The following is a 14,565-nucleotide window of genomic DNA, read 5'->3' as shown; positions in this document are numbered from 1 at the left end:
TTTGCCACCTCCCGTGGTTTTGCATGTGTATACTGCTATGTATTCTTATATTCATGAGCATGTGAATCCATGTCAGACCCCATGCTGGAGAAGGAACAAGTTACTTACCTGTAACTGTTGTTCTTCAGCATGGGTCTGGCATGGATTCACATGCGAACCCTCCCGCCTACCCCTCTGCGGCTCTTCACTTGGTCATACTGCCACTTCACGTGCTACCAAATCTGAAGATGGCTGCAGAGGCGGGGCTTAGGGAGAGGGCAGTCATTGGCTGGGGGCAGTATGACCCAGAGACCAGTGATTGGTTACTACTGAGAAAGACAGATCAGAAATGAAACTGATACTGATTTTTTTCTATACCGAGGATTCCCGGCCTGACGACGGGGAATATTCATGAGCATGTGAATCCATGCCAGACCCGTGCTGGAGAACACCAGTTACAGGTAAGTAACTTGTTCCTTGCATGACATTTGTTCTGTAGGCAATAAGGTGGGATACCCTTTGCTCTGACCATATTTTTGGTCTTGGGATTCTGTGCTGCATGTCGTGTAAAGAGTTCTTGGGACACTACCCTACTTTCGTTCAATGTTTTCCAAAATACTTGGATATCAGTAGAATTCTACTCTCCTAACCTAAGAAGAGGATCTCACTGGGGATGTTGCTTTTGAGGGTTTTATGAGGGAGTTATTATAGGTGCCCTTTTAGGGGGTAAGAAACCCCTGTTGGAGTTGCGTGCCTCAGGTATGCCTTCTGTGTGTAGCGATTTGTAACTTCTTCCTCCTTTCCTTTTATCTTGTCTGAGTACTCTGATCCAATAACACCAAAATGTCTATTTTAAGCGTACCAAAGGTAGGACCTAAACATCTCCATGGAGGGCAAATGGGTTGTGTCTGTAAACTACTTTCATCCTAGTCTACAAAAAAAGAAATGCTGTGATACACATTTCACTTTATTCTCAGACCATGAGATTTAAGCACATGGGTCAAGTTTGTTGGTTGAAGGATGGGGGATAGCCGGGGTTTGTGACAGAATCAACCAAGAGCTCCACTTCAATGTTTCTGAAGAAATAATGGCTCCTGGAGAGGGCCCTGTCCATAAGAGGGCTAGGTCGGAGGAAGGTTTCTTTTGTGTGAATGGAAAAATGGTGAAAGCCAAAGGACTGACTTAGTGTCTGCAAGAAAGTTGTAAAGTAAGTCCAAGCATGGTAACCACTCATCATGTTTCCCGCAGTGTTGCGACGGTTGGTACATGCAAACCACCATTGACTCAAGAAGCTGAGCAATGACACGTTATCAAAGAACATGTCAACAAATATCCCACTGTTGCACACTCCTTCAACAGCAACATTTTGCCCATCAAGGCCACAGCACCGTCAGTGGCCTCTTGCCAGTCATTCTTCGACTTGAACAGCTGTGCCTGTGACAGCAGTTCCATCGACGTGACAGCAGTTCCATCGACAGGAGCACCCTTGATGACAAAAACGTCTCACTCTGACTAGAAAACAAAAGATAAAGGAGATAATCCTTCAGCACCAGGATCCACCCAAGGCGTTCTCAACAGCTCTTCTGGGCAATTTATTTATTTTTATTTCTTGCAGATTTGTATGGCGCCTATACAGAAGTGTTCCAGGTGCCTCAAGGCAAAAAAAGGGGGGTGGGAGGGACAAATGGGGAAATCAACAGTAATGGTTGTACTAGGCCTTTTGACGTTCTGTCAATACAAAATGTGAAAGGGGGTGGGGGGTTGACGAAGGGGGCAATGCAGGGGAGCGAACATGGGGGTGGAGGGGGTAAGTGCATGAGTGCGGGCGCAGCAGGGGGCTGAGCAAGTGCTGAGGGGAGCCAGACAAAGGGAAAGTGCATGGGAAGTGGTAAAGGGACGAGTGTGAGTATGGGCGGGGGCAGATTCGGGCTGGTCTGGGAAGAGTACCAGGGGGCAAGTGCTGGTAGGGATACTGAGGGGTGGGGACTGGTCAAGGAGGGCCTGGCCTATGGAAGACTCAAAAGGGGCAGGCACCAGTCACATCGGCAGAGGGACATTGGCAAGGGAGGGGGAGAAGGAAGGAGGAGGAGAAAAGTCTTGAGAAGGCTGTAGCCCCTGTTCTTCTCTTGGAAACCCCAGAGTTTCTACTGGGTGAAACTCCTGAGCAGCAGATAGACAATAAGTGATCACTCTTTTTTGGAGCTATTGAAAGTAGAGGAAATTGGTTCAGATTGACATAAAGCAATCCACCCTTTTATTGCTCCAGATTGTTTAGTCTCTGCAGACCTAGATCACTCGGCAACAGATTGTCAACATTGAGCCCCGTTTACATTCTAAGCTTCGGGATGCACTAAACTAGTGCCATTGTTGGACCCCGAACCACCAGCTCCTTTTGGCAACCTTGGAACATGTTGAAAAATGTGTCCCCTCTTTTAGAGTATCTTCCAGATGGCATGAGGCAGGTGGGATAGAAAATCCTTAAGCAGGAAGACTTGTTGTCTGTCCACAATATTAACTTTGCAGGGATAGGGTTAAATAGATGAGCAGTGGTTAAACTGTCAGAAGGCAGGTCTGCCTAAAGTGCACACGTTTTAGACCGGAGAGTCAAAAATATGTAGACAAACATTTTCTCTGGATTCCCTAGATCAGCAACGATCTTTAAAGCCTTTTTGGTGCTCTGCAAGTCCACCACTATAATCTGAGAACCTTTTCGGCCATACCATGCCTCGTAGTATTATGGTGTCAATCAGGAATGCTGAAAAGGATGAGGCAATTGTGCGTTCACTAGCGCGAGCAGACACCACTCCTAAGAATCTATGGAACAAGAGAGCCGGGTGATGAACTGGTGTATCACCTGCGCTGGGCTTGGGTTTTGTCTGATGGTATGGTTTGCTATGACTGCTGCATGTGCCTGGGTCTGGGGCCACACCTCAAAAGCTAAGAGGGTAAATTGGGTAAAGCAGTACCAGAGGAAACTTTGTGCATGTAGTGTTTTTCAAAAGCTTTTGCAGCGTTTCATTTGTCAATTGGTGATGGGACATTTCATATTCACAATAGTGTTGTACATTTTGGCAAGTTAAGCTTGCACTTGAGACTATGAGGTTATGTTTATAATTTTACCAAAAAATCAGCAACATCGAAGAACAGAACTGCTAGGTGTTTCAAGTGAAAGGGTCTTTGTCAAGGCTGTGGCAGTGAGTGAGGGCCAGGATAGTACAAAATATTGTGTTGCAATTACCTGGGAGGTGAACCCAGAATTTGTTTTTTCAGAGTGCCTATATTGTAAGTGACAAAATACATTTGTTAAGAAGGAGCATGGTTCATATTGATAAGAAGAAAAATAAGTGTGTTGAATTATACGAGTCTTTGGCATATATTCATTCATGGAACATTGTTTTTGAACAATTGATGGAGGAGAGGAGAGAAAAGAGGGGATAGAGGGGGAGAAAACAGGATGAGAAATATAGATTCAAGTCTACGTTGGACCACCTATTGGTGGGCACATCGTAATACTGTTTAGTGAATAGTACAACAGAGAAGATCTTATGGGCCCGGCAGGATACTAGCGTTGATGTGAGCCATTGTGTGATTGTGTCTGATGGCGAAATGGGACAGTGCTTGGGTGTTTACCGCGCCCCAAAGGGGGGCTCATGGATGTGATATTAGGTAATATTTTTATTAGTGCTGAATCTGAAGGCACATAGGTCACATGCACATAGGGTGGTGATTTATTCAGTATGACTTATCAGTACTTATTGTTGGATCAATGTCCGCCAGGGGGTCTGTGACACGTCCTGGTGTGGGCAAACATTTTGAATAAAGGGCAAAAGGAAGAAGCAAATTCCCTTACCAATGTTGGTAGTGGTGTGGGAGTAATTGAATGTCTTTAAATCATTGTGTTAAATATGTGAAATGGCTGCAAGTGTAGGGAAACCTTTAGGGTCGCCAGTGAGTTACTGCATTAATTATTGATCCATGTCCGTCTGTGTGATAGGCAGACTTCAAATCTATAGATAAAAAAAAACAGAGGACCAAGGTACTTGGTTTACTGAAGAGGAAAGAAGTGACTGATTCTGCCCACTGTATCTATTGCTTTGGTACACTAGTGGTGGTGACCGAGCACCACAGGGAGGTTGCTTACCTTTGAAATCTCATCTTGGTCTAGCGTCTTTGCAGGAGCTGGTTCTCCGGAAAGTACCGTTAGATTGTTCCTCTGTCACATACTGAAGCCGGGCTGGTATAAATTATGCTGGGAGCGGTCATGTGATCATCTTGATCACATGGACGTACAGAGCGTTTCTGGGAATATTATTCCCAGATATTTGTTAGATTTCCAGTTCCAGCCCAACGTCCATGTTCGAATTGGTAGGCCGGTAATGTGTTTCCTGTCTGTTAATGCCAATTGGGGACCAGAAACAAAGGGAAAGTGCGTCCCAGTAATCTCGTGCTTGTGTGAATCGAAGTCAATTCTTGTGGACTTGCACATGAAGTTTTGGCAAAGGTTCTTAGTGGTTTCCAAAGGCAAGTTGTTTTTTGAGTTTATATACAGATCTGGTGTAAGGGTTTTCAACACTCTTTCTAGGTAGATGAGGGGAGGAGTAACAATACACCATAAAAGCATTAGGTATGTGTGGGATGCTCTCAGAAGAAAAAAGGGGATACCATGTCTCAGCCGATGATGCCATGGCACTTCCCCAGAGGCTGGCTGCTCCCTCTCTCCTCCCCCCCCCCCCACGCCTCATATAGCTGCCCTCGGGATCAGGTAGAAGTGGTCTTTCCCTGGGCACTTGTGTGGAGGTCCCCGCCGGCAAAGAAGTGATAACACCATCGGATTCATCAAAGTAGTCATATTGGCCCTTCACCATTTCCTATCCAGTATCCAGAAGAGGGTTGTCAGAATTATAACGGAAGATGCAATTACAATGTTTTAGATTTGAAAGCCAAGGAGCAACGTGTTCACTTGCACGTTATTAACTTTGCATTGCGCACTAGCCCAATACCACTATAAATAGGCCACTGAATCTGTTGGTTGTCTTCATGACCATTGGTCTGGCTTCAGAGCTGCCAGAAGCACGGAAACTGCTCTCCTGAACATCCGTGGAGACCTGCTTTCGAACCTTGACTCTAACACCCCTTGTGTCCTTATCGTGCTTGATCTCTCATCTGCCTTCGACACCGTCAACCATGCCATCCTGCTCAATCGTCTCTGTGATACCCTGGGTATCACTGGTCAGGCTCTGGCGTGGCTGACTTCTTTCCTCTCTGACCGACCCTCCCAGGTCCAACTTGGGTCCTTCCTCTCCACTATCTTTTTCTCTACCTGTGGTGTCCCCCAGGGGTCTAACCTCTCTCCCTGGCTGTTCAACCAATTCCTGGCACTCCTTGCCCACTGCATCGCCGCTCTCTGCCCCAACTTTCAGTGCTATGGGGATGATGCCCAGCTCATTTTCAGGCTACCCTCAGCGGCCTCCTCTCCTTCCCTAATCTGTCTGTCTGCTATCCAGGAGTGGTGTGCCGCCAATGACCTCTGCCTTAATGCCAGTAAGACTGAGATTCTCCTCATCGGCACTCCCGCCCCCTTCTTTCCTGTTGCCCCCTGGCCGGCCTCTCTTGGTCCTCTTCCTGCTCCCACCTGCAAGGCCAAAAACCTTGGTGTCATCTTCGACTCCACACTCTCCTTCTCCCCTCACATCTCTGATGTCCCCAAGAAGTCCCACTACCAGCTACACCGCCTCAGAGGTATTCTGCCTTTCCTCTCCTTCCCCCAGAAGCTCACTGTCTCCAGAGCTCTGGTTCTCTCTAGGCTGGACTATTCGCTCATCCCCCTCCAACTCCCTCAGGGTCAGTCGCTTCTCCAAGAAATGAGTTGGTGGTAGATCTCTTTCCTCTGCGGGTGCCTCCCTCTGGAACAGCCTCCCTTAAACTTGAGGAGAACCGTCTCCAGTTCCGGAAGCGCCTCAAAACCTTCCACTTTGCTTCTGCTTTCTCTCCCCCGTCTCCTCTGCTGACTCCTGGCTGAAACCGGTACTGCACTGGCTACCTGGGCACCCTCTGATCCCGGGCCCAGGTCCCTCCCCCGCCAGCGTCACACACCCACACTACCCACCTGGCAACCCCTGCATTGCCCACCTGGAAACCCCCGCACTTGGGGACTGTTCTGTATCCCTACAGTCCCCCTTCCAGACCTCGATAGCTGTTGTCCACACTTACCCATGCACTTGCCACATGCGGGCCGTTATTTTACTATTGTTATCTATTCCCATGTACTGCACTTTCACTTCCTCCCTTCCCTCGCACTTGCGCAATCTGAATGACACCTGGCCTAGTAGGATCGTTATCTGTCCCTCTTTGTTCCCCTCCCTTGCCTCGTCGCACCTTGAAACACTTGTGTATAGGCGCGTTATGCCATATCATATCATTCAGCAGAGCATGCATCTCCTACCGCAGCATCTACTGGATGTGAGCAACGTTGATGGCAGATATTTAGCAGTCACTTGACCTCTTGACACAAATGGGAGATCAATTGGCAACACCTAGACTGGATGTTCCAAAGTTGTGGTAAACACTTGAATGCAGTTATTTGAAACGGCTCAGACCCTGGATTTCCCATCCTGAATATCCCCGAAACCGTGTTCTATGGGGGGAGTGTTTTTAGTTCCCTGGTTAAGGATAGACTATGCTTTGCCCCATTCTCCCCAATCTAAACTCTGCTAATGAAGATGCAATAGAATCAGGCACAATAATTTTGATAGCCCCAGTGTCGACTTGTCACTATTGGTTCTTATATCTATTACATCTCTCAGGAGGACCCTACGGTCTACATCATCCTGCGATCTTCCACAGATAGTGGGCAATTAAGTTCCTGCACACAAAGCCAGCCTCCTCATGTCTGAAAGCATGACTTTTGGGTTTTAGAAGTTGATGACTCTAGAGCTCCCAGAGGAGTGCTGGGGCATTCTACCTGCATCAAGTGTTTTGGTGTCTTGTGTAAGGAGACAGTGTCGTACAAAACCCCTACTCATCACTTACTACCCTGCCTGCTACATTTAGTGAAGTTGTGTCAATCAAATTTTTGAGAACGAGTCCATTTAGCAGCAAACACCCGATTTGCCGGAGTCCTGGATCATTTTTCCCTTTTCTTACAAAAAATAGTAAATGAATTAAGGGCGACATAAGGCGAGGGGGTGTTAATCTCCCCAATTCCAAGCAAGAGGAACTGGGCCTGGGAAAATCCCCTGCACTCAAAAACAGAAGAGTCCAAAGTTTACTGTTTATTGAAAGCTTTCGTAATGGGGATCAAGTTTTGTTAAATAGTCAAACCATGAAATTAGCTTTACTTAATAACTGCTCACTGGGGGAAAGATGCCATAGATGTTTGTGATTATATCTTGGACAAGGAGATGGACCTTATGGCAATAACAGAAATCTGGCTTGAGGATTCGAGCGGACCTATTATTGACTTAGCCACACCGAAGGGGTATACTTTTTTTGGCAAGAACAGAGAACAAGGAACATGGGGTGACTGGGGGGGCAGTTCTAGCTACATTTATCTAGATCACCCGTGCGGGGTTTGAGATCTTGCACTTAAAAAGAACCTCCTCTCCTGTAAACTGTACTAATATTGTGATGTTATATCGTCCACCAAATGATCTGCCAAATTTTAATGAGGAATTCACTGGCATTTTAGCATATTGTGGTGTTATATCGTCCACCAAATGATCTGCCAAATTTTAATGAGGAATTCACTGGCATTTTAGCAGGGTTACACACACCCTACTGCTCCACCATAATGATTGGTGACCTTAATAGGTGGAAGGGGAAACTGTGTTGATAAGGAGTCTGTTATTAGAGCAATCTTTAGAAAGCATAGAGATAGTGATCGATAACAGTGAACCAATGCATATGAAGAGGAACTATTTTAGACTGGGTTACCTCCAGAAATCTGCAGGTCAATCCTTTTATCATGGAACCTTGTGTTTGGTGGTGCGACCATTTCTTTGTTAATTTTCAGATTATACTGCCCAGGAGATGGGCATTGAGAAGTAATGATAAAATCATTAGTAGTAGACATTTGAACAAAGTATGGCAAGAAGATTTAGATACATGTTTATGTAAGGCCATGGAAAGCATTACATATGCTGATCCCCATATTTTGGCTGTGAACTACGATATAGAGATGGAGGAAATGCTGACTAGAATAGCACCTATTAAGACAAACGGTCAAGGACTGCCCAAATCATCCTATTTGGTGCTCTCCTGAGCAAATTAAGCTCAAACAAGAGAAAAGGAAGGCAGAACATTGTTGGAGTAAAAATAAAACTCGGGAAAATAGATCCATATGGAAAATTATTCAGACAAGGTATAAAACAGCAGACTATGAAGCAAAAAAGAATGTCTTCAATTGAAACATTGACAATTCAGTCAATAACGCACAAAAAAAGTTTCAGATCCTACGAAACTTAGAGAAGCCACATGTGAATTCAGAACCCTTCTCCCCTATAAATGAGGATTGTATGAAAATACAGTGGGCTTTTACCGACAAGATCACACTGGTATATGCTAGGATTGCGTGAGAATTAATTTCTGACGCACTGGCTGAGACTGGCATGGCAAATGGAGTAGAGGGCTCCTTGTTTAGATTTTCTTCTATCTGTGTTAGAGATATGGAAAAGATGTTGAAGAAAATGTGGCCTACTTCTTGCCCTGGTGATACTATTGTTGCGAAAATTGTTCTGAATAATATTTGCTCTTTTACACTATTTTTGACAAGTTTCACCAAAGCTACTTTTCTTTATAAAACGATCCCTGAAATTAAGAATGTAGTAGTTAGACCATTATTAAAGAAAGTGGGACAAGATCCTAAGGATATTAACAATCTTAGGCCTTTCATGAATATCCATTTTCTTTTAAGAATTGTGGATAGGGTAGCCACGATACAGTTTCAAGAACATCTTGACTGTGCTAATATTTTACATCACAGATAGTTGGACGCCCAAGTGGATAGTGTAGTAAAAAAATCCCAGTACCCCCTCAGATTGAGATTAGTGAAGCCCTATGTCACTAATAATAACTTTGAAACTCTACTACGGGCAACGATTATGGCCAGATTAGATTACTGCAATGTGCAGGGTGGAGCTAATCAGAGTTGTATAAATAAGCACCAAATACTTCAAAATGATGCAGTGTGCATTGTTAAGAATATACCCAGGAGGGGACCACATCACCACTGCTAGGAAGGAATTGCACTGGCTTCCAGTTGCATCCAGGATTCTTTTCAAGGTTACACATTGACAAATAAATGTTTATTTGGATCTGCACCTACATATCTCAAGGAAAGTGTTGTATTGCAGACCAAAGGGAGAGTTACCAGATCCACTTACACTTTTAGGCTTAGATGCCCTTATTTCAAGAGGGCAAGAGGGAACGGCCGTTCCTTTCCTGTACAAGCCGCAATCTCTTGGAATGGACTGCCTGTTGATCTGTGGAGAGAGAGAAATCTCACTTTTCTCAAACGGCTAAATACATTACTATTTATTTGAGATTGCTCCGTTCATAATGGGATTCTTTAGCTGAACATGTCTTGTTATTTTGTCTGTTTTATTTAATGTGCACCCTGATGCCTGCGGGCTGTGGCACGTAAGAAATTTTAATACATTTTGTTTAAAAAGACAATGCCGCTTTCTCCAATACTTTCTCGTCGGTTACAGGCATGTCATTGCGTTTTAAGGTGGTGTGACATCACAAAATAATGATAAATTGCAAAAACATAAGGTGGTATGGGATTGTTTAGTGTGGTAGGCTATGTATATAACATAGGTGTGATTAGTACACTTATTGGTTAAACCATATCTGGTGGCTCCTCCTGTGACCACCTCCTAAATGTTGCAACTACAGTTCTGTCCGGTTAGTGTGCTGGCATTGGGCCATGTAATAAAGTGTGAGCTAGCATCGAAGGTGAGTAGGGATTTGTCAGAGAGGGTCTTCTCAACCTTGGCGCTTTGGAAAGTTACCAGCCCATGTGCAACTATTCAAGGTGGTGAGAACGGCCCTAAAGTTTCTACTTGTACCCAACAAGTTACCATCTCTCCTCTAGGCCTTGAGACAGAACATTAGGCTTTGAACCTGGTGTTACTTTTGTATCACCTTGCCTTCGGTTGGATGGGAACAACGATCTCTGTCTGGCTCAAATGAGTAGGCTTAGTCTTCCAGTTTCTGAGACACCTGAGGACGTCCTTACATCTACTCCACATGGGTCCTCTTCTCAGGTGGCCAGGGAAAGGCCATTGCTTTTGGGTCCTGACCCTGAGGGTGGAGAAGCGAGGGAGGATCACCTTGGTGGAGGGTCTTTGGGTATTGGGGAGAGGACACCCCTAGGGGAGACACGATACTCCCCTCTTCCGATTCCATGATGAACCTGTAATCCGAGGCGCATTCATGGGTTATTGTTACCCCTTCCTCTAGCCAGGATAACATCAGAAGAGATTATCAATTTAGAAGCCACATATTAAGTAATTTCACCGCTCTAGTACTGAGACGAGGAAGGGGCCTGCAGAGTGTTGTAAAGGTCAGGCATGTCCCAAGTTCTCCTCTAATTGCAACCAAGCAATTGCAATTTTGAACTTCCACCTTCAACCTTTTAAGTGTTTGCAGGTGTACAAGAAGGGAGTAGATCAGCAGGGAATCCTACATGTAAGGAGGCAGCCGTGGTGGGTCCTGCAGGAGCGCCATGACGTTGGCAGACGACCACAAGGAACTGTGGAGCCGAGGGACAGGCAGGCTGTAAGAAGACCTCCATGGTTGGAGATACACAGCCGGAGCTGTGGGCAAGGAACAGGAAGCAAAGTAACTAACAGTGTTCGTGGAGAGGAAACTGAGCTGCCAGCGGGAACTGAAGACAAACTGAAGTGGGAGTGGGGCTCATGGTGGAAGGAAGGCCAACAGGCAGAGCCGAATCGCCAAGCGCAGTGGCTTGGAGGGAACACCAGGGACCGGTGAGTGAAGAGGGAAAGTCACGAGAACCGGGCCGGTCCTGGGGGCTGTGGGGGTGCGAGCCGTATGCCAAATGAATGAATCAGCATGCACACAATGAAAGAAATACAAAGCCATGGGTTGGAAGAAAATTAAGGACAATATAAAATACAAGCGGCAAATGAAAAGATCATAAAATAGTGAACTGAATGAAACTTTTTGGCAAAGCTATGACCTGATAAAATGAATGCTTTCAAATAGGCAATATCTGAATTTCACGAAGTACGACACGAGAGGAAGAATGGAAGATTGTGAGAGAGCATGACTGCAAGGTGGTAAAGGAACAAAACCACCACGAATTTTACTCTATGCTTGAATAAATTGTGGCAAGTCCAAAGACCGGCAAGTGATATGTGACACATTGTGGCAAAGCCAAGAGGCTGACAAGTAGAAGCCAAGTGTGTGTGAACCTTCACATAAAGCCAAGAGGCCGACGAGGAGAAGCAAGTATGTGTGAATATTCACAGAGGGGCAGATACAGAAAACCCTGTATGGGCTAAGGGTTCCTGGTTGCGTGACCTGTGATGGGTGGACCGTGTTGTCTGACAACTGCGCCTAGACCAGGGAACCCTCGATTGTGAAAGCCAAAGACATTGATGAACTCAACTAAGAAGAAGTAGTAATCTGATTGAATTGATAACCAAATCCAGAAGGGGTGTAAGGTTGATCTTGAGTTGTTTTGACTATTGAGAGACTGAGACTAAGTACAAGTTGGAAAGTTGAAGTCTTTGGAAAGGGAAACATGAGACTTATTGAACTTTAGTGCTGTCTGGAGGACAGGAACCTCAAGGCACTTTTTGGAACTGTGTTGCTTTGAATTTGGGGAAGGGAACCCTGGGGATTTGTAGAACTGTCTTGAACTTGGGAAAAGTAATCCTGAGACTTTTTTGGAACTTTCATGAACCTGTGGAAGGGGGGGGGGCAGAATAAGCTAGGAGCTGTAAGAAGCTCAGAACTTTAGTTTGATCACTATTTATTTTATTGCTGACATCCCTACACATTGTTTAGTTGAGGGCATGGCTAGGTTTTGGACACAGACTTTTAAGTTGAACCGTCTGACTCCAACTTTCCTTAGTTTCTTTAAGGTAGGGAAATCCCACCTTAGGATAGGGCAAGTTAGGCCTTCATCCTTTAATTTAAAAAAATGTTTCTGATCCGTTTCTGCAGTATTAAAGTGACATCAAATATTTCATATAGAGCGCTTCTGTCATATGAAAGTGCGGGATGGTTTTGTCAAGGGTTTGAGAGACTTTTTCTTGTGCTACAATGTATATAACCTTCCACTCCTCCTACTGGGCAATTCCTCCCGCAGACGCTCTTATTCATGGCCCCAAGAGGTACTCTACACGAGAAGAACGCTTCTGGATTCTAATATCTGCCTCCTAAAACTTGGTCTCATATGGGCTGCGTGATATACAGTGGCGTAACGACAATTACTAATGTAACGCGTTTCATTGTTAGCAACTGCATTTGTCTGCTGACATTTTTGGTCAATTGAAATCGTGATGGGGTGTTGGTGCTTGCATGTGAAAGCAGTGATTGGAAAGGTAGGGGGGCAGGAGACAGCTCGATTTCACTGCAGTTCTTAAGTGTGTGCTTTCAAACGGGAAGAGAGGGTGATGAACATTGAAGTCATACCAGTATAGTAGTCTTGGAATATGTAGAGACGTTAGATGCCCCCACACAAGTTTGCCCCTCCCCCACAGTCTCTGAATGTAACCAATCTACCAACATTTGAAGGGTTTGCCCCCTCCGCCCACCCCCTGCAATGTGATGCAGTTGCACCCATAGTGATGTACCATGACTATCGTACACTCTTGATCTAGAAACCCCTTATGGGCGTTAACATGTGCCTAATGTGGGCTTACCTTGTCCAAGAGGTGCCTCATCTGCGCTGACTACCTCTTCTCATCTTCCCTCAGATCTGGACTCGCCATCGATGAGTGGGACGCTGCAGACTCTGGAGGCGCCACCCAGAGCCCCCGACGACTTCGACATGTTTGCCATGACCAGGGGCAGCTCTCTGGCCGAGCAACGCAAGAGGTGGGTGTATGTACCGCTACTCCGCCATTGGACCTCAATCCTGATGTGCAGCACCACAGTGCACTCGTGCCCACCATCTCCTAGTCTTTTATGGTAACCAACACCTAGCTCTAAGTGCACACAGATCCTGACCTGCAATACCTGTGTAATGCTGCACCCATCTTGCCAGTGCACCTCAATATGGACCTAAAGTGCGCAATACCATTCCAGCAGCCACCCACACGCAGCTCAGTCAATGCATGCCACTCCAACGTAGAACACCTGGAATCACACGCTGCCCTGCCTGCACCAGAGAACTCAGGTTTCCCTTGGCCGTGCGTTAAGACACCCATTCTGAGACTTTTAGCTTTCCTAAATTGCAAATGGGAAAGGAAATCCCCGAATCCAGAGAGGGGAAGCAGGATGGGATGGCCTTCGTTTCAAACGCATGGCCATGGGAAACACGAGAGCTCTGTAGCACAAATAGTGACCTACAGCCCTCTGTGCCATTGCATGGACACCTTGGGTCATTTGCACCCCCGGCCGACCCTTCCTTGTTACTCCCTGCTATTCTCCTTTTAGGATCCACACTCACATCTGTCCATTCTCCCCAATTCCGACCCACAGCACACCCAGCTCTGAGACCCAAATACAGATCTGTCAGCACCTCAGTCCTAACCCCTTGCACCTCCTGCCATTCCAAGACTGAGAGCCCACGCACAGCTCTGCCAGTACACAGCAATCCTGGCCTACAGTACCCCATACCATTCCAGCATGGTCACCACCTACACGTAGCGCGGCCAACCCCCCCCCCCCCTCCTCCTCCTTACCCTGATTTACAGAGCCACCTCTCTCGTGTAATCTACGGACCCCAATGCCATTCCGAAACAAAACCCAATACACGGGTGTCCCCAATGCACCTCAGTTTTGACCTTCAAGACACCGGGCCATTACAGTCCAGAGACTTCCGCACAGCTGTCACTGCAGTTCAATCCTGAACGTGCAGTTCCAACGCGGAGAAAAGGCGCCTCAATTCCGGCCCATACCCCGCATGGAGAATCACAGGCGTCTGCCAGTGCACCTCAACCCGGACCACAGCACCTCGTCATTGCAGCACAATCACACGCAGCATTGTGCGTGAAGCTCGACCATGAAGTGCGATTTTAGCACAGAGACCTCTACCCAGCTCTTCCAATCGCCTGGCTCCCGACTTGCTGTACCCCCGCCCAGGGCATCACAGGATGGAGATCCACGCACAGCTCTGCCAATTCACCTCCGTCCTGGCCTCCCATTTCTGCACGTCTCCCTCCTCTTATACCCACCTGCCCCGCACTCCCCCTCAGGTTCCCCACACGCCAACAGCTCATTCCAACACAGAGGCCCACCCACAGCTCTGCCAGTTTACCCCCGCCCTCACATACAGCGTCCCATGCAGTGTGTGGGCTTACAAAGAGGTCTGCCTGTGCACCTCACGCGACGTGCCCCCAAGCCAATCTAACAGACCTACACGTTTCTCCTCTGCACCCTCCACCCGTG

General features: G+C 46.5%; 1 protein-coding gene across 3 annotated transcripts in view; it reads left to right on the top strand.

The window, feature by feature from the left end:
* Nucleotides 1-14,565, top strand: part of TOM1 (target of myb1 membrane trafficking protein) — an 837,238-nt gene that overhangs the window by 685,669 nt on the left and 137,004 nt on the right. For all 3 annotated transcript variants that reach the window (XM_069653062.1, XM_069653063.1, XM_069653061.1), the window contains exon 11: nt 12,930-13,050. In XM_069653062.1, coding sequence (XP_069509163.1) covers nt 12,930-13,050 — 121 coding nt within the window. The remainder of the gene's footprint in view (nt 1-12,929; nt 13,051-14,565) is intronic.

The sequence above is a fragment of the Ambystoma mexicanum genome, chromosome 3q, assembly GCF_040938575.1.
Source record: "Ambystoma mexicanum isolate Mex_15411 chromosome 3q, UKY_AmexF1_1, whole genome shotgun sequence".
In the NCBI taxonomy this organism is placed as follows: domain Eukaryota; kingdom Metazoa; phylum Chordata; class Amphibia; order Caudata; family Ambystomatidae; genus Ambystoma; species Ambystoma mexicanum.
This window is presented reverse-complemented; position numbering and strand designations above follow the sequence as displayed.